The 25,281-nt window shown below is 39.1% G+C and overlaps 1 protein-coding gene across 1 annotated transcript in view; it reads left to right on the top strand.

Moving 5' to 3' along the window:
- The first annotated feature begins 209 nt into the window (after nucleotides 1–209).
- The window catches only part of LOC145997126 (ADP-ribosylation factor-like protein 4C), a 40,900-nt gene continuing 15,828 nt past the window's right edge, over nucleotides 210–25,281 (top strand). The window contains 4 exon segments of the mRNA XM_083133755.1: nucleotides 210–281; nucleotides 283–366; nucleotides 368–569; nucleotides 572–768. Coding sequence (XP_082989881.1) covers nucleotides 210–281; nucleotides 283–366; nucleotides 368–569; nucleotides 572–768 — 555 coding nt within the window.

Here is a 25,281-nt window from a genome sequence, read left to right as displayed (position 1 = left end):
TATATATATATATATATATATATATATATATATATATATATATCAAGCACATCCGTACCCATTAATAGTCCAATCATCATCAAAGGTTTCTCTGTCGAAAAGAGAGAGACCTGGATTGTGTAACCTAACAACTCATCGAGCCGAGACAACAGTAGGTTGCTTTCTACTTAAGTTTTCCTGGCACAGTGTTCATATTTTACATGTGTTACATGCTAGGCCTGGACAGAACTGGCAAAACGACTGTCCTGTACCGTCTTAAATTCGATCAGTACCTGAACACTTGTCTCCACGATAGGTTTCAACTGTGAAAAGGTCAAGGGGACAACTGGAAAGGCGAAGGGAATCAGTTTCCTAGTTTGGGACGTTGGGGGGACAGGAGAAACTACGCCTCCTGTGGAAACGTTACGCACGTTTCACGGACGGGATAGTGTTTGTGTTGGACAGTGTTGATGTGGAAAGCATGGAGGAGGCGAAGATGGAATTGCTACGGACTGCAAGGAGTCCCGAAAATGCCGGAGTGCCTATTCTAGTCTTTGCCAACAAACAGGACCTTCCGGGTGCTAAGGAAACTAGGGTCTCCACGAACCGGGACCGACTCACCTTTGGCACGTTCAGCCTGCATGTGCTATCATAGGGGAAGGTCTAGACGAGGGTACGGAAGCCCTCTATGAAATGATACTAAAACGTCGAAAATTAGCGAAACAGTGCAAGAACATTGGCGAGATACACGCTCCGGGTGCTGCAGCCTGGCAGAGGCTATTAGAACTGGTTATCTGTCAGGGACAAAGGTTGCGGCGCCAATGGATGATATTCAGCGAACAACTTCCCCCACAATTCATTGCGCGAAAGCACGCCCGCGGCCATGATTCCGGTAAACGTTTCGCATCACAGACGGAGCGTGTTGAAAACACGTTTAATAAGCATTGCGCTCACAGCTTTTGTGGCAGTGATTCAATGTACAAATATAACGATTATAAACCAAATGTAGACTTTCACATTAGATGATATACCAATCGTAGACTTCAACAATGACCAGAGTATCTAAAAAGCTGCTATTTGCCACAAAACAACGTTGTATAAAACTACGTAACACACTAAAAAAATACAGGACTATGGAGCATGTATCTCATGGAATTAATCGGGCCTATCCGATAGTGCAGTGGCTCATGCTATCCCCTTGTAATCGAAGGATCCGAAATTCGATTCCCGCTGGAGGGAATTTTAAATAAAATTAAAAATATATTTTAAAAAAAAAGAGAATTAAAAAAACTTCGTCTCGTGAAAATGACAATTTATAGAAATGTTCCCAAGTAAAAAATTGTGTACTATATTTTTTAAGGCCGTAACTTATCACTGTCACATTTCGTATGTGTATTGAGATATGCTGAAAAATATATATAAATATACGCATACTTCGAACGCACCCGCCGATTGATAAGCAATTTCAAATTTTCTGTGAACATTATTTGAGATCGTACAGCAACCACACATGTTGCAAAGCATGCGGATGTAAAGAGGGACACAAAATTTATATAATGTTAGCCATAAACACAGTACTTGAATTTCAAATATGATTCATATTTCACCCCGGATCGGAAAAATCACGCCATCTTAACCACCGACGAAATTGTATAAAGGTATGATGTTCTCTCACAATTAATACATAAACAATGACACACACACACATACACAACGCATTAATTCACCAAAAGGAAACTTCATTTGAAAATATACAATAATAGTAATACAATTAAAAATTTTAAACTTCGGGTAATTTTCATGCACGCAGCATTTGCTTCGCTTCACGATTGCTATGGCTTGCCAGACTGAGTGCCGGAGCACGTGCGGTTTGGCCAAATTTCCCATCATGCTCTCCGCCGCTGATGTCACATTGAATATCATCCATTCGCAAGAGAAAGTGGTGGTTAGTTTTGGCTTTGGACGCTGTTATAGAATTGCGACCTCCGAAAACTTTTGCAGTTTTAACTCAGCGTTTTCTGAATTCTCATCTGCTTTGTATAAAGTGTAAATCACCAACCCTGAGACCTTCTGTAAACAAACAGTCTCACCGATTCGATGTATCACTCCGCGTCAGCTGATTCATGACCGCAATCATCTGCTGTTACACTCATAGTTCGCCGCACCTATTCATTTTATATAAGAGCCTCTGAATGTGAGAACCCGCTCTCAAAACATCAGACGAATATGCAGCCGCATACAATGTTACTCTCCCGGTCATTCTCTCTTTCATAACCCTTAAAACTGCAGACACTGACACACCACTGCACTGGGATACCAACTTAACCACTTCATTTACTGGTTTCTCAGGATCCCACTGACAGAACGTTACATAAATATTGAGTAGAATCTGTTTCTCACCCCTTTTCAAAGGCTGTCCTTGCTGGTGTTTTGAAAACAAGCTCGGAGAACACGGAGACCTTCCCGCACGCATAGAACTCGGCATGTTATTTTTCTAAGGATAACTCAGGCAATATTACTAAGTTGCACTACTTCCTTGCTGTTCACATGATTATTTTTGGAAAATAACCAATGTTATAAAATATCATTATGTACACAAATCTCTAAGCTCATTGAAAGTTACAAAGCATATTACTACAAAATGTTCACACTTATCTTGCCTTGCCATGTCACCAAGTTATTTTACGAAGTGCACTATATTTGGCGGAACAAAAATCGTTATTAGGATGCTTGTCAAAGTTTCCAACCGCAATAAATTTACGAACTTTTTTTGTCTTGTTTTGATCATCATCATCAATATATTTATTGGACTTACAGCAATGCATATGGCTGTTTATGCCCATTATATATTTTATTTACATAAGATACAATTTACATAAGTAGTCCAATCAACCCGGTTCACCAACATCAAGTGAGGAGCTGAAGTGAGGCTCGCCTTAATGGATTTCTCTCGTAAGGCATGAGCTCCATTTGATGGCGCAGTGTTGCCAGCTCCTTACTCGAAAAAATCACCAAGGTTTTTGGTCTAACCTAACCTAAAGCAAGGAGCTGGCAACCTTTTTCTCGCAGTGTTGCCAACACCTTACTCGAAAAAATCACCAAGGTTTTTTTTTCTTGGCCTAACCTAACCTAAAGCAAGGAGCTGGCAATCTTGCTTGAGGCTTGCCTTACAGTGCATAAAGCAAGGTTGCCAACCTACTGGTGCTTTTGCCATGGCTTTTTACAAAAAGAGAGAGGAGAGAGAGAGAGAGGGAAGAGTTAAACAACCGACAGCCTACCTACAGCTTTTTTTTCTTGGTCTAACCTAACCTAAAGCAAGGAGCTGGCAATCTTGCTTGAGGCTTCTTAATAGTTTGCTCTTGTAAGGCATAAGCTCTATTTTCTCGCAGTGTTGCCAATATTTTACTCGAAAAAAATCACCAAGGTTTTTTTTTGTCTAACCTAACCTAAAGCAAGGAGCTGGCAACCTTGCTTGAGGCTTGCCTTACAGTGCATAAAGCAAGGTTGCCAACCTACTGGTACTTTTGCCATGGCTTTTTACAAAAAAAAGAGAGAGGAGAGAGAGAGAGAGAGAGAGAGAGAGGAGTTAAACAACCGACAGCTGCCAACACCCACCCTAACCTAACCTAACCTAACCTAACCTAACCTAACCCACCCTAACCTAACCTAACCTAACCTAACCTAACCTAACCCACCCTAACCTAACCTAACCTAACCAAACCTAACCTAACCTAAAGCAAGGAGCTGGCAACCTTGCTTGAGACTTGCCTTACAGTGCATAAAGCAAGGTTGCCAACCTACTGGTACTTTTTACAAAAAAAAGAGAGAGGAGAGAGAGAGGGAAGAGTTAAACAACCGACAGCTGCCAACACCCACCCTAACCTAAGCTAACCTAACCTAACCTAACCTAACCCACCCTAACCTAACCTAACCTAACCTAACCTAACCTAACCCACCCTAACCTAACCTAACCTAACCTAACCTAACCCACCCTAACCTAACCTAACCTAACCTAACCTAACCCACCCTAACCTAACCTAACCTAACCTAACCTAAAGCAAGGAGCTGGCAACCTTGCTTGAGACTTGCCTTACAGTGCATAAAGCAAGGTTGCCAACCTACTGGTACTTTTGCCATGGCTTTTTACAAAAAAAAGAGAGGAGAGAGAGAGGGAAGAGTTAAACAACCGACAGCTGCCAACACCCACCCTAACCTAAGCTAACCTAACCTAACCTAACCTAACCTAACCTAACCTAACCTAACCTAACCTAACCCACCCTAACCTAACCTAACCTAACCTAACCTAACCTAACCTAAAGCAAGAAGCTGGCAACCTTGCTTGAGGCTTGCCTTACAGTGCATAAAGCAAGGTTGCCAACCTACTGGTACTTTTGCCATGGCTTTTTACAAAAAAGAGAGAGGAGAGAGAGAGAGAGAGGGGAGAGTTAAACAACCGACAGCCCACCTACAGCTTTTTTTTGTCTAACCTAACCTAAAGCAAGGAGCTGGCAACTTTGCTTGAGGTTTGCTTTACAGTGCATAAAGCAATTTTTGCCAACCTACATATACTAAACAAGGAGAGCCGGCACTGCCGTAAAAGAGAGAGAGATGGATGGATGGGAACACTACAAGGGTTCAACGTCATCAAATAAAAATCGCCTTAATGGTTTTTTTCTTGTAAGGCATGATCTCCATTTTCTCGCAGTGTTACCAACTCCTACCTATATTTTTTTTTACTTGGCAAGGGCTAGAGAGAGAGAAAAACTTATAGCTGACAACAGTAATGAGCGAATGCGTCATATCGTAATTTTCCAACTCCGGCAATGTTTGTATATCGTGACTTTTGTAAACCTCTCTCTCTCGGGGGAACGATGTGCCACACACACACATACACACACACACACACATACACACACACGTGTATTGTGACACAAACAAACAAACAAAATAATAATAATTGTTGTTTTTTAGGATTCCTGGCCCCCATAACCCCGCCAGGAGTGCGTGGTGCCCAACCAAAAAAGTAAAGGTTTTCCCGTACGGCCTTCGAACGTAAAATTGATTGACGTGGGGGGCGAATCTCTTTGGGGATGTTTTTTAATTTGTATATTTACCTGTGCATACTATTTATTATTAATTTAGCCGTTACGGTGCACGTAACCCCCGACCAGCTTGTGGTGGTACTCGAGATGCTGTCGCGGGAAACACAAATATTGCTTGTTCTGCAACGCTTCGCTGAAATAGTAATGCGAGAGATGCAAGTTGAGTTGATGCCCTCGAACCTGGTCTGCTTGCAACACGCTCTGGCAGTACGTGGAGACGATCGTTTGCACGAGTCTGTTTTTTTCAAAAACACACGTCCCTCACAAGCATCGAATCCTGTACGTTGTACTGCAACAGATCGTCTATCTTGTTTTTCTCGTAGAGCGTCTGCACGGTTTCGCCCTCGGGTTCTAAGCCCTCATTTGGGGCTCGAATCATCATTTGAGGCTCGTCGTAGCTTTTTATGATGTATATTTTGAGGGGCACAGAGTTGGCAACACTGTGGGTTTTTACTGTAGCTTTTTATGAGGGGGGGGGTCTATTGCCCTCTGTTTACATCTGGCAACTCTATTGGATGTTTTTTTTTTTTGAGGCTCGAAATTATTATTTGAGGCTTGAAATCATCATTTGAGGCTCGTCGGTGTTACCAACCCACTCTACAAAAATTCCACTATATGATCTTTCACTGGCTAAGCTAACCTACAAATAGGAGTTGGCAGCACTGACTTATAAACCCACTGGGTCCTCTTGGCATGTTTTTTCATGATGTGTTGCTAGGCTATTGAGCATCTTGGCGTATACAATGTATATATTTTGAGAGGGGGGTTATAGCTTTTTATGCTGTACGAATACTGGAAGCTTGACAGTGACAACCAACAGAGTAGGTAAACCTACATCCAGGAACTGGCAACACTAGTTTCTGACAGTGAATTTGAAATAAAATATTAAACATAATACATGAGTAAGCACTGTGATTACAAATAGTACCAGTGTTATGCCCCCAACTCCAACTGGACAACTGGGGAAAATAATTGTACAACAATTTGTACCTAATTGTACAATACTTGTACCTAATTGTACAACATATACACAGACATAAAAGAGAGAGCTTTTCTGTAACTTACTTCATGTACAATTTATATGATTTTACAACTGTGAAAAGAAAGCATATGTGTTCTGTATGCACACATTTATTCTTATTTTTCGAAGTTGAATGAAAGCACATGTTTTTATGCTCTCGTAATACTAACCTTGCTCCACTGATTTTAAATTGCTTCCATCCGCTTTTTTTTTTTCTGTGTTATTTCCGTATGCACGCAACATTCGCTTTCAATAGACAGAAGGAGTGTTAGTATAGCAGGCTCCGAGTTTACAATTTATTAAATTAAACAATAATTTATGTAAGAATATACTTGTACTTACCGAACACAAAATAATAAAAAGCACATGTGAATGTTTGCGTGTGTTCATGTTATACGACGACTGAGTAAAAAAATAATGTTGACCCCCCGAAAGATAAAAGTTCCCAGTTCGACATCAGATGCATGCAAATTTTATGTTTTGCTCTCCAAAATCTTGATTTTTATGTTTGTGCTATTTGTCATACAGCAGAGGAGAAGAGAGGAGAGGGAGGGGAGGGGGTATTATTAGCGCCATCTATTAGCAAACAATAGAAATAAAAAGTAGGGTCAAACTTTTTCAACACCCAAACATTTTAAACGTCCTCGCGTAGTAATACGATCTAGCTGAAGATGTTTAAAAGAGTACTCTTAGTCGACGAAGCTAATTGCTAGGGCTCTTATATTACTAAAATATTCTTTAATTTACATATTTCTCATACCGCCATATGTTGTTCTATTTGACTTCTTCCAAAAAAAATGCTAATTAGCGAGAGTTAATTAAGCAAGGCAAGTAAAAGAAGCAAAATAGGACAACATATGGCGGCGTGAAAATATGTAAAAAATTCGATTCAGAGGTGGATCGAATTAAAGTTAGGGGATATTTTGCATTTTTTCCCTATAATGTACAAAACATTTACCATACATAATCTTTTCTATTTACAACAGTATAAAATAAGAGGAATGTGTGACAATATCCATATTAATTAGGAAGGTATGTTGTATGCTAGGTTAGCTAATTGTGTCTTCTACAGCTTCACTGAATAGAGGGAAGATGGAAAAAGAGAGCTCTACGGAAACTGACGCTCTTAACAATATTGTACGTTCGTGAAAATTATATATAAATAAGACTTAAGCGTATTATCTGCTTTCATGTCAGATTTTGCCAACCTGTAAGCTGTAGTGTTTAGGTGACAAGCGACCTGCTCAAATATGATACTGTTGACAATATTGTACGCCCGTGAAAATTATATATAAATAAGACTTAAGCGTATTATCTGCTTTCATGTCAGATTTTGCCAACCTGTAAGCTGTAGTGTTTAGGTGACAAGCGACCTGCTCAAATATGATACTGTTGACAAATATTGTACGCCCGTGAAAATTATATATAAATAAAACTTAAGCGTATTATCTGCTTTCATGTCAGATTTTACCAACCTGTGAGCTGTAGTGTTTAGGTGACAAGCGACCTGCTCAAATATGATACTGTTGACAATATTGTACGCCCGTGAAAATTATATATAAATAAGACTTAAGCGTATTATCTGCTTTCATGTCAAATTTTGCCAACCTGTAAGCTGTAGTGTTTAGGTGACAAGCGACCTGCTCAAATATGATACTGTTGACAATATTGTACGCCCGTGAAAATTATATATAAATAAGACTTAAGCGTATTATCTGCTTTCATATCAGATTTTGCCAACCTGTAAGCTGTAGTGTTTAGGTGACAAGCGACCTGCTCAAATATGATACTGTTGACAATATTGTACGTATATTGTATTGTATAGGAGACTAGAAGCATATAATTTGGCGAAAAAAAAAACCCAAGTAAGGTCATAGAGAATAGTTAAAAAAAAGTGAACAATTATATTTTGCATTGCACAGCATTGGATATTAAATAACATACCCCCAAAAAATCTCTGCATTATGCGTTCTGTAAAAAATTGCCCTACGTGCCAAACTGCTGTGTTAAGTAAACATTTTCAAAAGCACTGTCGTACTTGTGTCCCGGGAAGCGAATATGTGCGACCAAACTGTGCTCTAAGTGTGGAAAAAAATATTTCTATTGCCAACTTCAAGTTGTTTTTTTTTGACACGTATATATATTATTATTTTTTTTAACAGAGGAAGAAAGTCCGTGCTTCGGAAAACGCGATGATGTGCGTAATGATATTTTTCGTCTCCTGCTTAGACTTGCACCAATCTACTGTGTACCGTCTTCTTCCCTGCATCGCCTCGTGCAGTTCGTCCAACCTCTCGTTCAATTTTTCCCCTGCAGCCGAAAGCAGAATGTTGAGATCACCTCAGGCCGCCGATCTCCCGAAGATGGTCCTTGAGAACCATTTCACAAGGGATGCGAAATTCCGGCGTCGTTCTTGCTATGATTACAAGTTTCCCTACATCCTCACAATCTTCGTTTACTGCGTGTTTAAATATTTTACATAGTAGCTCGGGCGGCAAATCAGTTATACGAGACATGTTGTTATTATTATTATTTTTCACTCTATGTTATTTATATACCCCACCCCAATTTTTGTTTCGTGTTCATGGCGATGGTGGTACCCAGTGCGGCGACCCGTTAACTTGTTACCTTTTGAGAACAGGCACCTGCACGTGTTCTTGAAAAGTTTGGAGCAATCCAAATACCAGCAACTGATGAAACTGTACGATGGTCTGGACATTGCAACGTTCGCCTCGGAAATAAAACCACTCGACGATTGTCGTGAAAATTCAGTCGTTGTGTTCGACGACGCCATCCTGGAAAATCAAAATGAAATTCGCAACTTTTTCACGCAAGGTCGTCACAAAGAAATGGATTGCTTCTACCTAGCTCAAACGTTTTCCAAAATTCCAAAACAGTTAGTACGCGACAACGCTAATTTCATATGTTTGTTTCGTCAAGATCACACCAACCTCAAGCACGCGTACGATGACTACGTAGGCGGAGACATGAACTACAATCAATTTTCGGAACGCTGCTGCTCTACTTGCTGGAACGGTGACGATTTCGGATTCGCGACGATCGACATGACGAGGAAACCCAACGACGGAAAATACAGAAACAAAATCAACGACTTTCTAAACGTTGCAACGTTGTGAGAAACGACGTGCTCTCTCTTTTATGTCTGTGTATATGTTGTACAATTAGGTACAAGTATTGTACAATTAGGTACAAATTGTTGTACAATTATTTTCCCCAGTTGTCCAGTTGGAGTTGGGGGCATAACACTGGTACTATTTGTAATCACAGTGCTTACTCATGTATTATGTTTAATATTTTATTTCAAATTCACTGTCAGAAACTAGTGTTGCCAGTTCCTGGATGTAGGTTTACCTACTCTGTTGGTTGTCACTGTCAAGCTTCCAGTATTCGTACAGCATAAAAAGCTATAACCCCCCTCTCAAAATATATACATTGTATACGCCAAGATGCTCAATAGCCTAGCAACACATCATGAAAAAACATGCCAAGAGGACCCAGTGGGTTTATAAGTCAGTGCTGCCAACTCCTATTTGTAGGTTAGCTTAGCCAGTGAAAGATCATATAGTGGAATTTTTGTAGAGTGGGTTGGTAACACCGACGAGCCTCAAATGATGATTTCAAGCCTCAAATAATAATTTCGAGCCTCAAAAAAAAAAACATCCAATAGAGTTGCCAGATGTAAACAGAGGGCAATAAACCCCCCTCATAAAAAGCTACAGTAAAAACCCACAGTGTCGCCAACACTAGGCCCCCAACAGTATTGCCAGACATAAAAAATACATGGACCCCTCAGACCCTTTGATGAAAATTTACAGTGAAAAAAACCCAGTAGGTTAACAACACTGTCAAAAAATCTACGGTAGTGTTGCCAGATGTAAACAGAGGGCAATAGACCCCCCCCCTCATAAAAAGCTACAGTAAAAACCCACAGTGTTGCCAACTCTGTGCCCCTCAAAATATACATCATAAAAAGCTACGACGAGCCTCAAATGATGATTCGAGCCCCAAATGAGGGCTTAGAACCCGAGGGCGAAACCGTGCAGACGCTCTACGAGAAAAACAAGATAGACGATCTGTTGCAGTACAACGTACAGGATTCGATGCTTGTGAGGGACGTGTGTTTTTGAAAAAAACAGACTCGTGCAAACGATCGTCTCCACGTACTGCCAGAGCGTGTTGCAAGCAGACCAGGTTCGAGGGCATCAACTCAACTTGCATCTCTCGCATTACTATTTCAGCGAAGCGTTGCAGAACAAGCAATATTTGTGTTTCCCGCGACAGCATCTCGAGTACCACCACAAGCTGGTCGGGGGTTACGTGCACCGTAACGGCTAAATTAATAATAAATAGTATGCACAGGTAAATATACAAATTAAAAAACATCCCCAAAGAGATTCGCCCCCCACGTCAATCAATTTTACGTTCGAAGGCCGTACGGGAAAACCTTTACTTTTTTGGTTGGGCACCACGCACTCCTGGCGGGGTTATGGGGGCCAGGAATCCTAAAAAACAACAATTATTATTATTTTGTTTGTTTGTTTGTTTGTGTCACAATACACGTGTGTGTGTATGTGTGTGTGTGTGTGTATGTGTGTGTGTGGCACATCGTTCCCCCGAGAGAGAGAGAGGTTTACAAAAGTCACGATATACAAACATTGCCGGAGTTGGAAAATTACGATATGACGCATTCGCTCATTACTGTTGTCAGCTATAAGTTTTTCTCTCTCTCTAGCCCTTGCCAAGTAAAAAAAAATATAGGTAGGAGTTGGTAACACTGCGAGAAAATGGAGATCATGCCTTACAAGAAAAAAACCATTAAGGCGATTTTTATTTGATGACGTTGAACCCGTGTAGTGTTCCCATCCATCCATCTCTCTCTCTTTTACGGCAGTGCCGGCTCTCCTTGTTTAGTATATGTAGGTTGGCAAAAATTGCTTTATGCACTGTAAAGCAAACCTCAAGCAAAGTTGCCAGCTCCTTGCTTTAGGTTAGGTTAGACAAAAAAAGGTGTAGGTGGGCTGTCGGTTGTTTAACTCTCCCCTCTCTCTCTCTCTCTCCTCTCTCTTTTTTGTAAAAAGCCATGGCAAAAGTACCAGTAGGTTGGAAACCTTGCTTTATGCACTGTAAGGCAAGCCTCAAGCAAGGTTGCCAGCTTCTTGCTTTAGGTTAGGTTAGGTTAGGTTAGGTTAGGTTAGGTTAGGTTAGGGTGGGTTAGGTTAGGTTAGGTTAGGTTAGGTTAGGTTAGGTTAGGGTGGGTTAGGTTAGGTTAGGTTAGGTTAGCTTAGGTTAGGGTGGGTGTTGGCAGCTGTCGGTTGTTTAACTCTTCCCTCTCTCTCTCCTCTCTTTTTTTTGTAAAAAGCCATGGCAAAAGTACCAGTAGGTTGGCAACCTTGCTTTATGCACTGTAAGGCAAGTCTCAAGCAAGGTTGCCAGCTCCTTGCTTTAGGTTAGGTTAGGTTAGGTTAGGTTAGGGTGGGTTAGGTTAGGTTAGGTTAGGTTAGGTTAGGTTAGGGTGGGTTAGGTTAGGTTAGGTTAGGTTAGGTTAGGTTAGGTTAGGGTGGGTGTTGGCAGCTGTCGGTTGTTTAACTCCTCTCTCTCTCTCTCTCTCTCTCTCCTCTCTCTTTTTTTTGTAAAAAGCCATGGCAAAAGTACCAGTAGGTTGGCAACCTTGCTTTATGCACTGTAAGGCAAGCCTCAAGCAAGGTTGCCAGCTCCTTGCTTTAGGTTAGGTTAGACAAAAAAAAAAACCTTGGTGATTTTTTTCGAGTAAAATATTGGCAACACTGCGAGAAAATAGAGCTTATGCCTTACAAGAGCAAACTATTAAGAAGCCTCAAGCAAGATTGCCAGCTCCTTGCTTTAGGTTAGGTTAGACCAAGAAAAAAAAGCTGTAGGTAGGCTGTCGGTTGTTTAACTCTTCCCTCTCTCTCTCTCTCCTCTCTCTTTTTGTAAAAAGCCATGGCAAAAGCACCAGTAGGTTGGCAACCTTGCTTTATGCACTGTAAGGCAAGCCTCAAGCAAGATTGCCAGCTCCTTGCTTTAGGTTAGGTTAGGCCAAGAAAAAAAAACCTTGGTGATTTTTTCGAGTAAGGTGTTGGCAACACTGCGAGAAAAAGGTTGCCAGCTCCTTGCTTTAGGTTAGGTTAGACCAAAAACCTTGGTGATTTTTTCGAGTAAGGAGCTGGCAACACTGCGCCATCAAATGGAGCTCATGCCTTACGAGAGAAATCCATTAAGGCGAGCCTCACTTCAGCTCCTCACTTGATGTTGGTGAACCGGGTTGATTGGACTACTTACATAAAATCTACAAATAAATTTCAAATACACTCCTATCTATATCATCTTTAGAAATATACATTACCATGTTATATCATTTTGTCTAAAAAATGCAAGTAAAATATATTCAATTCACATGCAACAAAGAAGCCAAATTTATGGGAAATGATGACTGGTGCAAAGAGTTAAAGGTGAAGCAATAAGTAAGAAAAGAAAGAGCATTGGGTTTAAAGTGAGACGTCATTTGCGGCAGCGTATCCCATACTACAAATTGGCCATTGTTTTACCTTACGTAATGAACCCTGTAACAACGCTGGATTTTCGTGTGGATTATTTTACTTCTATGAGTTTGCAATGCTTTCTGCATGCAGGTGGTTTTGTTTACAGAAGGTCTCAGGGTTTGTGATTTGAACTTTAGGTTATGATATTAGGGGTACATAAAACAAATGTGGGCTTTTATAATGCCATTAGTTGTTTGTGAAATATGTACCACAGAGAGCGAAAATAAATTGAAGAAGAAAAATAGCGTGATGGTCTAAATATGGGCTTGACATGAGGTCTAATGTTGAGATCATATTTTCAACAAATATTTGGATGTTTTTCTTAATTTTGATTTTTTCCCATTCCGCGTGATTTTCAAAACAACAGATTATTCATAAATATGAATTTTATAATGTTTAAGCGATAAATGACTGTTTTTTTTAAAATTCTAATTGCTTTTTGTGATATTGCCACTAGTAGCCCATATTTAGACTACAATTTTGAAATACATCATTTTAGCATTTTTTAGAAATTGCTTTTTTTTAAAAAAAAAATGGAGACCTTCTATACTTTAGCATGCTATTACATTTAAGTATATATTTCACAGATATGCATTTTAAAGGCAGGTGCTTGATATACTATTTTTTTTCCTCCGAAAATGACAACATAAAAAGGGGGGCCCATATTTAGACCTTTTCCTCTACTGTATCTATGAACCTACTATGGAACTGCTTGTTGAGTGTGTTAATGAAACTATAATAATTTCAGTAAATTTTCTTTCAATGAAAATAAAACATTCTGGATGTATTATATAATTGTACCTTAAATATTTTTATGGTCCTTGTAGCTGAACTTTGGCAATTACCTTAATGATAGTTTCAAAATATCAGCTGCCATGTATATATACAGTTCAATGATAATGACACTATTTACGGTTTAGCATGATTAGTATCTTGTATAATTTTCTACACAAAATGTTTGCTATCTTTGCCCATAAAAATTATTGAACTTTATTTAAAGACAAATGAACGTGTGTTAACAGGTTAAATATTACATTTCTTTTCCTATGAGCTTCACCCCATACGTACATATATTTTGTTTCCTTCCTCTTCCTTTTTTAGAGCCTAATAAATAAACACCATTAAATGACTACGAGATTAATATACTTTCATACAAAATCCGTATGTACATTATTCTATAAATTATTTATTTAAAGTAATTTAAATCAGTGATTTTTCTAAATCACTTGATTTAAATCAGTGATTTTTTCTAAATCACCTGATTTAAATCAGTGATTTTTCTAAATCACCTGATTTAAATCAGTGATTTTTCTAAATCACCTTATTTAAATCAGTGATTTTTTTTCTAAATCACCTGATTTAAATCAGTGATTCTTCTAAATCACCTGATTTAAATCAGTGATTTTTCTAAATCACCTTATTTAAATCAGTGATTTTTTTTTCTAAATCACCTGATTTAAATCAGTGATTCTTCTAAATCAGTGATTTTTCTAAATCACCTGATTTAAATCAGTGATTTTTTTTCTAAATCAGTTGATTTAAATCAGTGATTCTTCTAAATCACCTGATTGAAATGTGTGATTTTTTTCTAAATCAGCTGATTTAAATCAGTGATTTTTCTAAATCACCTGATTTAAATCAGTGATTTCTCTAAATCACCTGATTTAAATCAGTGATTCTTCTAAATCACCTGATTTAAATGAATCCACCTTGCTGCCTGATAACACATACAAATTTGCATAATCAAAAAATGTTACCTCCACAAATGAAATGACAAATACCCCGTTGAGGGGCACCCCCTTCAAAGCAGAAAGCTTAGTTCGCACAGTCATGCCAGTAGTCGAATTTTTGTGGTAGCGAATTTATTTTTGTCTGAGCTGAAGAGAAACTTGTACGAAAGAGGGTAATTTTGCATATAGAAAGGGGGAAAGGGATGGCAACACTGGGACCATCCCGTAGGAGGTTACGGAAAAGGACCTCGAAGGAGTCTGCCAACTGGAAAAAGCTCACCGGAGGAGGAATGACGTGATCTGGAGCAACACGCACTGCATTGATTTTCGTCCGACGCACGGGAGAGAAGTCCATTGTGTATCGCCGGGGTGACACGCACGACACACGCGTCGAGATACGCGTAGAGCCATTACCAAAACGAGATGAGGGGAGTGTGTTAATCCCAGCCAAATTTCCCGAATTAGAAGTTTTATTTGTAGAGAATATGCAAGACTGGAACAGAAAAGAGGAAAAAGGAAAAATCAAGTAAGTGAGAGGGGGAAGTAATATCTTGCAAATTTATGGAGCAATGCATTTCTTTTTCATGTACAAAGTGTATTCACAATAAATATTGTTAATAAAAGTATCTCGCGATAGAAATAATTCTGATCTCTTATATACATACAACTGTAGAACTACGTACACAGTGGCGTATCCAGAGCAGGGGATGGTGTGAGTGACGTGCTTTATGAAGACGAAATGAATGATGAATATAACCACGCATTAACACTATATCCACGATTCTAACCTAAAGTTCAAATCACCATCCCTGAGACCTTCTTTAAACAAAACCACGTGCATGCAGAAAGCATTGCAAACTCATAGAAGTAAAATAATCCACAAGAAAATCCAGCGTTGTTACAAGATTCATTACGTAAGGTAATACAACGGCCAATTTGTAGTATGGGATACGCTGCCGCAAACGACGTCTCACTTTAAACCCAATGCTCTTTCTTTTGTACTTATTGCTTCACCTTAATGGTTAACTCTTTGCACCAGTAATCATTTCCCATAAATTTTGCTTCTTTCTTGCATGCGAATTGAATATATTTTACTTGCATTTTTTTTAGACAAAATGATATAACATGGTACTGTATATTTCTAAGGGTTGATATAGATAGGCATGTATTTGAAATTTGTTTGTAGATTTTATGTAAATTGTATCTTATGTAAATAAAATATATAATGGGTATAAACAGCCATATGCAATGCTGTAAGTCCAATAAATATATTGATGATGATGATCTAAACAAGACAATGAAAGTTCGTAAATTTATTGCGGTTGGAAACTTTGACAAGCATCCTAATAACGATTTTTGTTCCGCCAAATATAGTGCACTTCGTTAAATAGCTTGGTGACATGGCAAGGCAAGATAAGTGTGAGCATTTTGTAGGAATATGCCATTTAACTTTCAATGAGCTTAGAGATTTGTGTACATAATGATATTTTATAACATTGGTTATTTTCTAAAAATAATCATGTGAACAGCAAGGAAGTAGTGCCACTTTCAACATGGCGAGTTCTATGCGTGCGGGAAGGTCTCCGTGTTCAGTGATACATCGAACCGGTGAGACGGTTTGTTTACAGAAGGTCTCAGGGTTGGTGATTTACACTATAGAGCCTCTGGTGCGGCACCTACAGGAATTTCGCTCCCAAGCATCTGTTAATTCTTAGTGGAACAGGGTGACCTGCCACTTCCTTGAACCGTCGACAAATGCTTTCACTACGAAGGTTTTGGGTTCGAGTTCTGCCTTGGGTGTGGTGGGCTTACCTTTATGAGAATGCTTCACCAGTTTCATGTAATATCCATTTCATTCTCATCGTCGCGACGTAAAATAAGAATAATGTGACAACTCGAGCGTAGCGTTGTTAAGGAGCCAGGAAGCCATAAATTCTAATGGGTTCTATTGACTTACGCAACAGGACCGGAACTTTTTTCTCGCACAATTTAAATTCGGTCCAAGTTAAGTATAGTTTCCTGGACCGCATTCAAATTCATCCGGAGAAAAAGGTTCGTAAAACTATCAAAACCGGGAATCGGATTTCTTCAAATTTACAGGAGAAAGTACTTACGGAATTGAGTTTCTGTGTAATTTCGGAAGGTCGTAGAAGTGTTTTCTCGCATTTTTCAATGTATTTGGCCGCTAATTCATGTATTTTTCTATAATAATGTCCGTCCGATGCACGAAAGCTGTTGCTTGCATTTCCATCCATGTACTTGAACCGGATGTTGCGAGCATCTGATGGCGTAATCCCCATTAAGTGTTTCCAAACACAGTTTTTTTTTTCACTATATTGCCCAACCTAAAGCAACCTAACCTAACCTTACCGTGATGGTGCGTGGGGCTATCGTGAATTGTTTTTGGGGCTATTCGTGGATGGTTATACGATCGAGAATGGTTTTGGGGGCTATGCGAGAATGGTTTTTGGAGCTATGCGGAAATGTTTTTTTTTTTTCGGGAATGATTTTTGGGGCTATTCGTGGATGGTCATACTATCCCGAATGGTTTTTGGAGCTATGCGTGAATGGTTTTTGGGGCTATGTGGGAATGGTTTTCGGGGCTATGCGGGAATTTTTCTGTTAAGAAAGTTGAAACACTGCTTTGCCTTTTGAAACACAACGCTATTCAAGATTTGCCCGCCATATTGCGTGTTCAGGAAGCGAGAAAAGAACGAAAAATAACACTGGTCTACATATGAATTTTTTTTCTGCTGACTTAGATATTTTAACTGATTCTATATAATTTGAGATCGCTGATTCCAAATATGTAATCAGAAAAAGTGTATCACGTCAAAATTTTTCACAAATCACATATAATACTGGGCTAAATTCCAACAATTTTCCATATAGATATCTGCACATAATGAAATTATAGGACTATACATAGGTGGCGTAGCTGATAACAGGTATTAAGTTGCATTGTTTCACAAGTCACATTTCAAAATTTTCAGAAAATCATATCCGGCTACATTCCAACAGCACTTGCAAAGAGAATGCGACGTAGTCAGATGTCCATGCAGAGTATCACGTCACGTTGTTTAACAAACATACGATTCTATTTTCTCAATAGGGAGTTCTTAATGGACAAAAAGTTTAGGTAATTCCGGCAAATTGATAAATTTGTTTCACGAGCACATACAGTCAGCACCTGATGCCTGTACGTATGCTAAACTTAACATACATCACAGAATAGCACAACATGCATACCTACTTAGGCAAACATTTTCGTTTCTTTGATTTTCTGGAGTAGGTGGCCTCAGGAACGTCACTCTGCAAGCACCAGCAATAATCGGCCATCATGTTTTCATTCCATCTCCCCTGATATCGGTGCTCCATGGTTTTTACGTCTTGGTGGAAGAGTTTCCCCCTTTTCTTCACTTACGCCACCAAGATTGGACGGAAATACATCTAAGTGGCTTTGCAGGAAGTGAAGCTTGACACTCATATTTACTCCTAACTTTTGAAACGTCACCAACAAATTTTCAACTAGAACCTCGTAGTTGAAGTTTCCAAGAAAGTTTGTAATGACATCAGAAAAGGCACACCATGCATCTTTCTCTGTGCGGTTTATTGTTTGTAAGAATTCTTCATCTTTCCTTAGCATCCTTATCTGAGGACCATCAAAAATACCTGCTTTTACTTTCTCATGCGTCAATGCAGGAAATTTTGAGCAAACGTATTTAAAGCAAGCCCCATTCTTATCCAAAGCTTTTACATACTGCTTCATTAATCCCAACTTAATGTGCAGTGAGCTTTCTTAGGATCAACAAGCGGCTTGTTCTGGATGTTTTTCGCCCCGACTTCAAAGCTTTTCCTGGCAGGCCACAGTCTTCGTACCCAATGTTCGTTCCTTGCTCGACTGTCCCATAAACACAAAAAGCATGGATATTTCGTGAAACCTGCTTGTTCACCAAGTAACATTGAAATGCCCTTGAGATCTCCGCACACAAGCCAACTGTCATTTGCATACTTTATCTTTCGAAGCAGTTCTTTAATTGTTTCGTAGCTTTCTTTCAAATGTACGGAGTGGCCAACAGGAATGGATGCTAACTTATTGCCATTATGCATCAACACACACTTCAAACTCCTCTTCGAGCTATCAATAAAAAGCCTCCATTCTTCTGCATTATACGTACATCCCATAGCTTCAATTAGTCCCTTCACATCTGCACAATAGACAAGTTCTTCGTCCCTTTGAAAATATCTTAATAGATGCCTCTCTCTGTCCCGATACATGAAGGTTGTTCCAGACGCTAACATATTTCTTTCCTTTAGTCTACACAGGTCCTGCATACTTTATGAGGTGCCCAGGATTTATCTTGGTCACCCAATTTAATTCCGTATATGCTTTCCTTACAAAGTCAGTAATATTTGTCCTTTGTTTTGGGGTTAACAATGTTCGAAAACCTTATTGAAATAATATTCATTATAATATTCCACGTGCTGCCATCTTGTGACCTCTTTACGGACTACGTTGTTTCATTGCTCTAAATATACAACCCTAATATTAGATAATTTTCTATTTTCCTCCGAAACCTGACGTGATAGAAAAAAACGGATTTCGGTTTTGGATTTACCACCCTCGAATTACTAAAGAACAACCATCAGCTTCCAGTCAGCAAAATGGACGTAGACCAGTGTAATTACTCGATATGTCGACAATAGATACTAATTTCGTTAAAAAAGCGAAATCCCTTGTTAAACAATCTTTCGCAATGCAGAATAAGTAAGTACGAATGTCAACAATTACAGAATAAACGAGTCACAGACGATTCCCGGCTTTGATAGTTTTACCGGTTCCTGGACCAAATTGAAATACGTTAAACTGCATCGGACCACTTTCGCTCGCTCAAACTCTTTCGAATCTCCCACGCTCGAACGTACCGCACTCGTAGTGGAATGACTGACAACATCCCGTATTTCAGAGCCTAAGAAGCAGCACTGTCAACATAAAACACATACATGGAAGAAAACCACTCTATGCAATTACAATTCTAAAGGTAAATTTCTCGTAAGGGACAGACGGCTGAAATTTGATAGTTCATTTAATTTGAATATTCGTACTTACGTATTCTGCATTGAGAAACATTGCTGAAGGTGGCATTTCGCTTATTTCACGGAAATTAGCTCTATTTACGACATATCGAGTAAGTTTTCTTCGTTTCTTTTTGCCTTCGGTAACACGCAAAATGGCGGTTACAGTTTTACTACCGTGCTCGGCATGCAGTGTTTCCACCCTACGTAGCCCACAAACCATTGACGCATAGCCCCACGAACTATTCATAAATAGCCCCACGAACCATTTCCGGTAAGGTTAGGTTAGGTAGGGCCACGTTTAGGTTACAATAGTTAAAAATTGGTTTAGAAAAAAATTTGCGTAGCCCCATACACCATTCTCGCATAGCCCCACGAACCATTGACACATAGCTCCACAAACCATTTGCCGAAACGTACCTTCTTAAGTTACAAAAACACATGTTTGGAAACACTGACCGGGATTACGTCATCACACACAGGCTACATCCACCTGGAAGTAAATGGATGCAAGAGCTTTCGTGCATCGGTCACACATTTATATCGAAAAATAGGTTATTTGCCGGCAAAATTCAATGAACGATGCGAGAAAACAGTTCCCCGAACTTCCAGAAGTATAAAGAAACTGCATTCGGTAAGTAATTTCTCCTGTAAATTTGATGAAATCCGTCTGTCCCTTACGAGAAATTTACCAACCGAAACTTAAAATGGATATACATGCTGACAGACTTGCCTAAGTAATTACAAATGTCGTATCACAGTGCAACAAGTACGTGTACAGGCTTGTTCACTTACCGAAAAGGATAATCATATTCTGCGAAATATTAAAATGCAGTTATAACATTCAATCGAACATCATTTCAATGTGACAATGATCGTAGAAACATAAAACGTCAGCTTAAGCAGTTTCAGCCCATAATCAGTATTTCATTTTCACATATCTCGGTAACATAAACAAAACTGCATTTTAACATGGAAATGACGATTATGTTCACTTATTTTTCAATTGCACTTCGCCTTTTACTTCACGATCCATATTTGAGGGCCCACTACCATAGACAAATTGCGGAAATACGTAATAGGGTTCGAGAGTTCGAGTGTATTTCGCTCGTTCGGTCGTTTTTCGCTCGAGCGGAAAAACTATCAATTCTGTGTGCCATCTAGCGTTGCCCGTGGGAACTATTTGCCGCCCGAGCGAAGAACGCTCATTGCAGAACTCTACTCTGAGCATAAAAAGGTTCTTTACGGTCCTCCTGGACCGGAATTGAATTTATTTAAAATTACAGGACCTCTAACAACTCTGCTTGATAGTGACAACAGTATGGAAGTCAACAATCACACGTCTCTAGGCAACAGCACACAAGTGACGTACATGGCATGTGTCATATTTCATCAATATAGTTAATTCGAATTTCAACTCTCTTCTTTGAGGTATGTACTACCGGAACATAGATGGCACACTTAGTGCATATCAGTTAAAACGGGTAATTTCAAATATACTTATCAAGTTTTGGAATACTGCACTAGAATGGAAAGGAAGATAAATCAGGTTTGAGTTTTAGAACAATTTCTTTTTATTTTACCGTGATGTAAGCTTATATCATCCAAGTTAATTCCCAAGGCTCACATGCGTAGTTAATAATTCAAAACTGATCCTGTGTTAATAGCAACTAAAAATTATTACTTTCGGATAATTCAAAAGAGTTTGTAATGGGTAAGATGTTAGTTCTGTTGGTTTATATATTAGCAAAATAACAACGAATAATGCTGTTCACCCCTAACTGTATTAACCAATAGCTTCCCAAGTCGATTTCGCTTGTAAGAGCCTTTCTTCCCAGCGCGTTTTCGGCTCGAAATGTCAAATTCTGCACTGCTGGTAATATTATTTTATCTTTCAAACTACGTATCCTAGAGTTACGAATCATACCTCGTTTTGTTCAGAATAGATCAGGCTATTAGTCAGGCGGGTAGTCAAAAAACTGACATCTTGCATGACGCTACATCATGGGACATAGGCTGTCCCATGCGTTGTCCCATACGGGAAGTAGAGGGCTACGTTTTCGTTACATATACTGCACATATACTGCTGATTTTTGCTGGTATGGCAACGGTAAAATTCCAAATATTACATCATGTATACAACGTTAATGAAAATTAATAACATAAAACATAATTAACGTTGTACAAAAGTTATTATGCACGTTTTCAACCATTAATAGAAAATTAATTGTCCAACATAAATCAATAATTTTAATAAACATATGTATGCGTAATATTGTGAGGATTCACAAGACCGTCACATAATTCAGCACCCATATAAATAATCGTTACTGAACCGACAAGCTATGAAGTACGTTGTGTAATTCTGCGTCCATTGGTCAATTGATAAGGGCTGGATGTAGACTAGGTTTTCCTTTGTGAAGATAGCAATCACCTTGACGCATAGGCGTGTGCAGACGCACTGATTAGCGGGGGGGGGGGGGAGGGGGCAAAAGACTTGATGAAAGTTCAATCGGAGAAAGACAAGCCACATTTCATCTCACTGTTTTATTGCATTGGTGGGTATTGAACAGGGGCGTATGCAGAGTGTGTCTGGATCAAACGAAAATCACTGTATTACAGTAGAAGAATTCAAACTAGAGTGGTACCAATGTCCTTTATTTTCCCTCTGTGTGGTTCAAAGACTATTTTACTTATAAACATGGTTTCCTGCAGCATATTAAAAAAACTACACATAATTTATTCATTTACAGCAGTGACGCCGATTAGGTGGTGGTGAGGGGGTAGGTGCCCCCTACACTTTTTGCCTCCGCACTATGGTCTCTTAATGCTAAGCCTTGACTACAAAAAAAGGAAAGTGTCCTTTGCCCCTCCCTTCCAACTTCTGTCACAAAATCGCAGCTACTGATTTCCAATGTATGACAATTTATTCTGCAAACACATAACACAACTAACGGATAAACTGCGTGGGAGTGATAATAACAAGAAATGTGAAAGATAACGACGTTGGGTAGTCCAATTACATAGGAAATAATACACACACCCCTCCTCCGTAGTTGCTGTGAACTTCCGTCGGCTTAAAAATATACCGGGTGTCCCAGAAGTCTTTCCCTGATTACAAACTTTATTCATATCCGCTATATGCAAGGTAGAGATGTGAAAGTGATGCCAAAATGTTGGAAAACTAACCAAATTTTTTTGTTGTAGGTTTGAGTAACGTGGCTGTAGTGTAGCAGTGTCAGTGCCCAGAAAACCGGAAATGTTCACAAATATGGAAAAAACTCAGCATGTCCTCTGGTATCACGAGACCCGGTCACCAATAACAGTGCAGAGGAACTTTCAAATGTACAGAATTCTTTCGTCTAGAATATCTGCCGTCAATAAGTTTGTATTTAAAAAAATTGAATTTATCTTCATTCCCAAATCCTGTCAATTCCAAGAAGCATTGTATGGAAAGATGCCACCCTATGTCAAGAGCATTAATTCCGGATTCCTTGGCACTGACACTGCTACACTACAGCCACATTGCTGAAACCTGCAACAAATAAACTTGGTTAGTTTTCCAACATTTTGGCACCACTTTCACATCTCTACATTACATATAGCGGATATGAATAAAGTTTGTAATCAGGGAAAGACTTCTGGGACACCCGGTATATTTCTTAAAGAGCATAATATTGTTTAATAACCATGATAAGATTACTATACACTAAATGTCTAAGTTAAAGCATTAGGAGGGGCAACTGCTTCCTCTTGCCCCCCCCCCCTTTCCGTACGTATCCTATGCCTTGATGCATTTCGTGCTTTCTACATGTAGAAGATAACGAGATCAGCTCCCAAGGATCCCAGTTGGCAACAGTGTCCAAGTATAGCTCAGTGTAATGAACACATTTGTCACTTCTTTACCAAAATGTCCATCCCTGGCACGAGAAGTGTTATCATATCAGATTAGTATAATGGAGCTGAACTGCACCTAAAATGGAGCTAAAACTAAAAATAAAGGAAGTTAGGGTTACTAAATATCAACATAAATTTTCGGACTGGGTCACCGGTGAGGATGTTTGATTTTCTTCTTCTTTTTGTTATTTAGAGTCATTGTTTTTCCACTTTTGGTTAATCGCGACGATGAGAATGAGTTATTTTACGATGAAAGTGATGAACACACTCACAAAGTATATACGTACACCCATCCCAGGCCGGAATTAGTCCCAGGGATACCTGGAGTCCTACCGCGATGTGCTAACCACTCCACCACGAAGGCCGGCCCTGCTGAGGAAATTAGTAGACAGGACCGGAACCCACCATTTTCTGCACTTTCTTTCTTATTCGGTTATTTTACGTATCGCAAAGATGAATGATGATGGATGGCACATGCATTACCCACTTTTCGTACCCGGGACCTCTCAGTTCAATACAGTGCCTCTTCGTATTTTTGTGCCGTTACTGTATTCTCGCTAGAAAAAAAAAACTTGTGACCCAAACCCCTGTAGAAACTACACTATCCCCCACTCCTCTTCAGGGGTTAATCCCGTGGGACGATATACGCGTACCGTTCGAAGGTGGGTTTATTTCCGGCTCAAAAAGTAAGCGAGTTACAGTTACTTGGTTGAAAAGGTAACTGAGTTACAGTTACTTGGTTATAAAGAAAATAAACTGAGTTACAGTTACTTGGTTGAAAAGGTAACTGAGTTACAGTTACTTGGTTAGAAATAAAAGTAACTGAGTTACAGTTACTTGGTTAGAAATAAAAGTAACTGAGTTACAGTTACTTGGTTGAAAAGGTAACTGAGTTACAGTTACTTGGTTAGAAAGAAAAGTAACCGAGTAACAGGTACTTGCTTCAAAGAGCAACCGATTTACGGTTACTTGCTTCAAAGAGCAACCGATTTACGGTTACTTGGTTAGAAAGAAACGTAACCGAGTTACAGATACAGTTACTTGGTTGAAAAAGTAACTGAGTTACAGTTACTTGGTTAGAAAGAAAAGTAACTGAGTTACAGTTACTTGGTTGATAAAGGTAATTGAGTTACAGTTACTTGGTTAGAAACAAAAGTAACCTAGTTACAGGTACTTGCTTCAAAAAGCAACCGACTTACAGTTACTTGGTTAGAAAGAAAGTAAGCGAGTTACAGTTACATGGTTGAAAGGTAACTGAGTTACAGTTACTTGGTTAGAAAGAAAATTATCCGAGTTACAGGTACTTATTCTTAGTTGAAAAGGTAACTCAGTTACAGTTACTTGGTTAGAAAGAAAAGTAACTGAGTTACAGTTACTTGGTTTTTAAAGGTAATTGAGTTACAGTTACTTGGTTAGAAACAAAAGTAACCTAGTTACAGGTACTTGCTTCAAAAAGCAACCGACTTACAGTTACTTGGTTAGAAAGAAAGTAAGCGAGTTACAGTTACAGTTAATTGGTTGAAAAGGTAACTGTGTTACAGTTACTTGGTTAGAAAGAAAAGTAACTGAGTTACAGTTACTTGGTTGATAAAGGTAACTGAGTTACAGTTACTTGGTTAGAAAGAAAAATAACTGAGTTACAGTTACTTGGTTGAAAAGGTAACTGAGTTACAGGTACTTAGTTAGAAAGGAAAGTAACCGTGTTATAGTTACAGTTACTTGGTTGAAAAGGTAAATTAGCTGCAGTAATTTGGTTCGAAAAGTAACCGAGCTACACTTAGTTGGTTCAAAAAGTATCGAATTCATAGTTACTTGGTTCAAATTAAACCAAAGTTACAGTTACTTGGTTCAAATTAAACCAAAGTTACAGTTACTTGGTTCAAAATGTTACCGACCTA

The sequence above is a fragment of the Lepisma saccharinum genome, chromosome 13, assembly GCF_977018435.1.
Source record: "Lepisma saccharinum chromosome 13, izLepSacc3.1, whole genome shotgun sequence".
NCBI classification, from domain to species: Eukaryota; Metazoa; Arthropoda; class Insecta; order Zygentoma; family Lepismatidae; genus Lepisma; species Lepisma saccharinum.
This window is presented reverse-complemented; position numbering and strand designations above follow the sequence as displayed.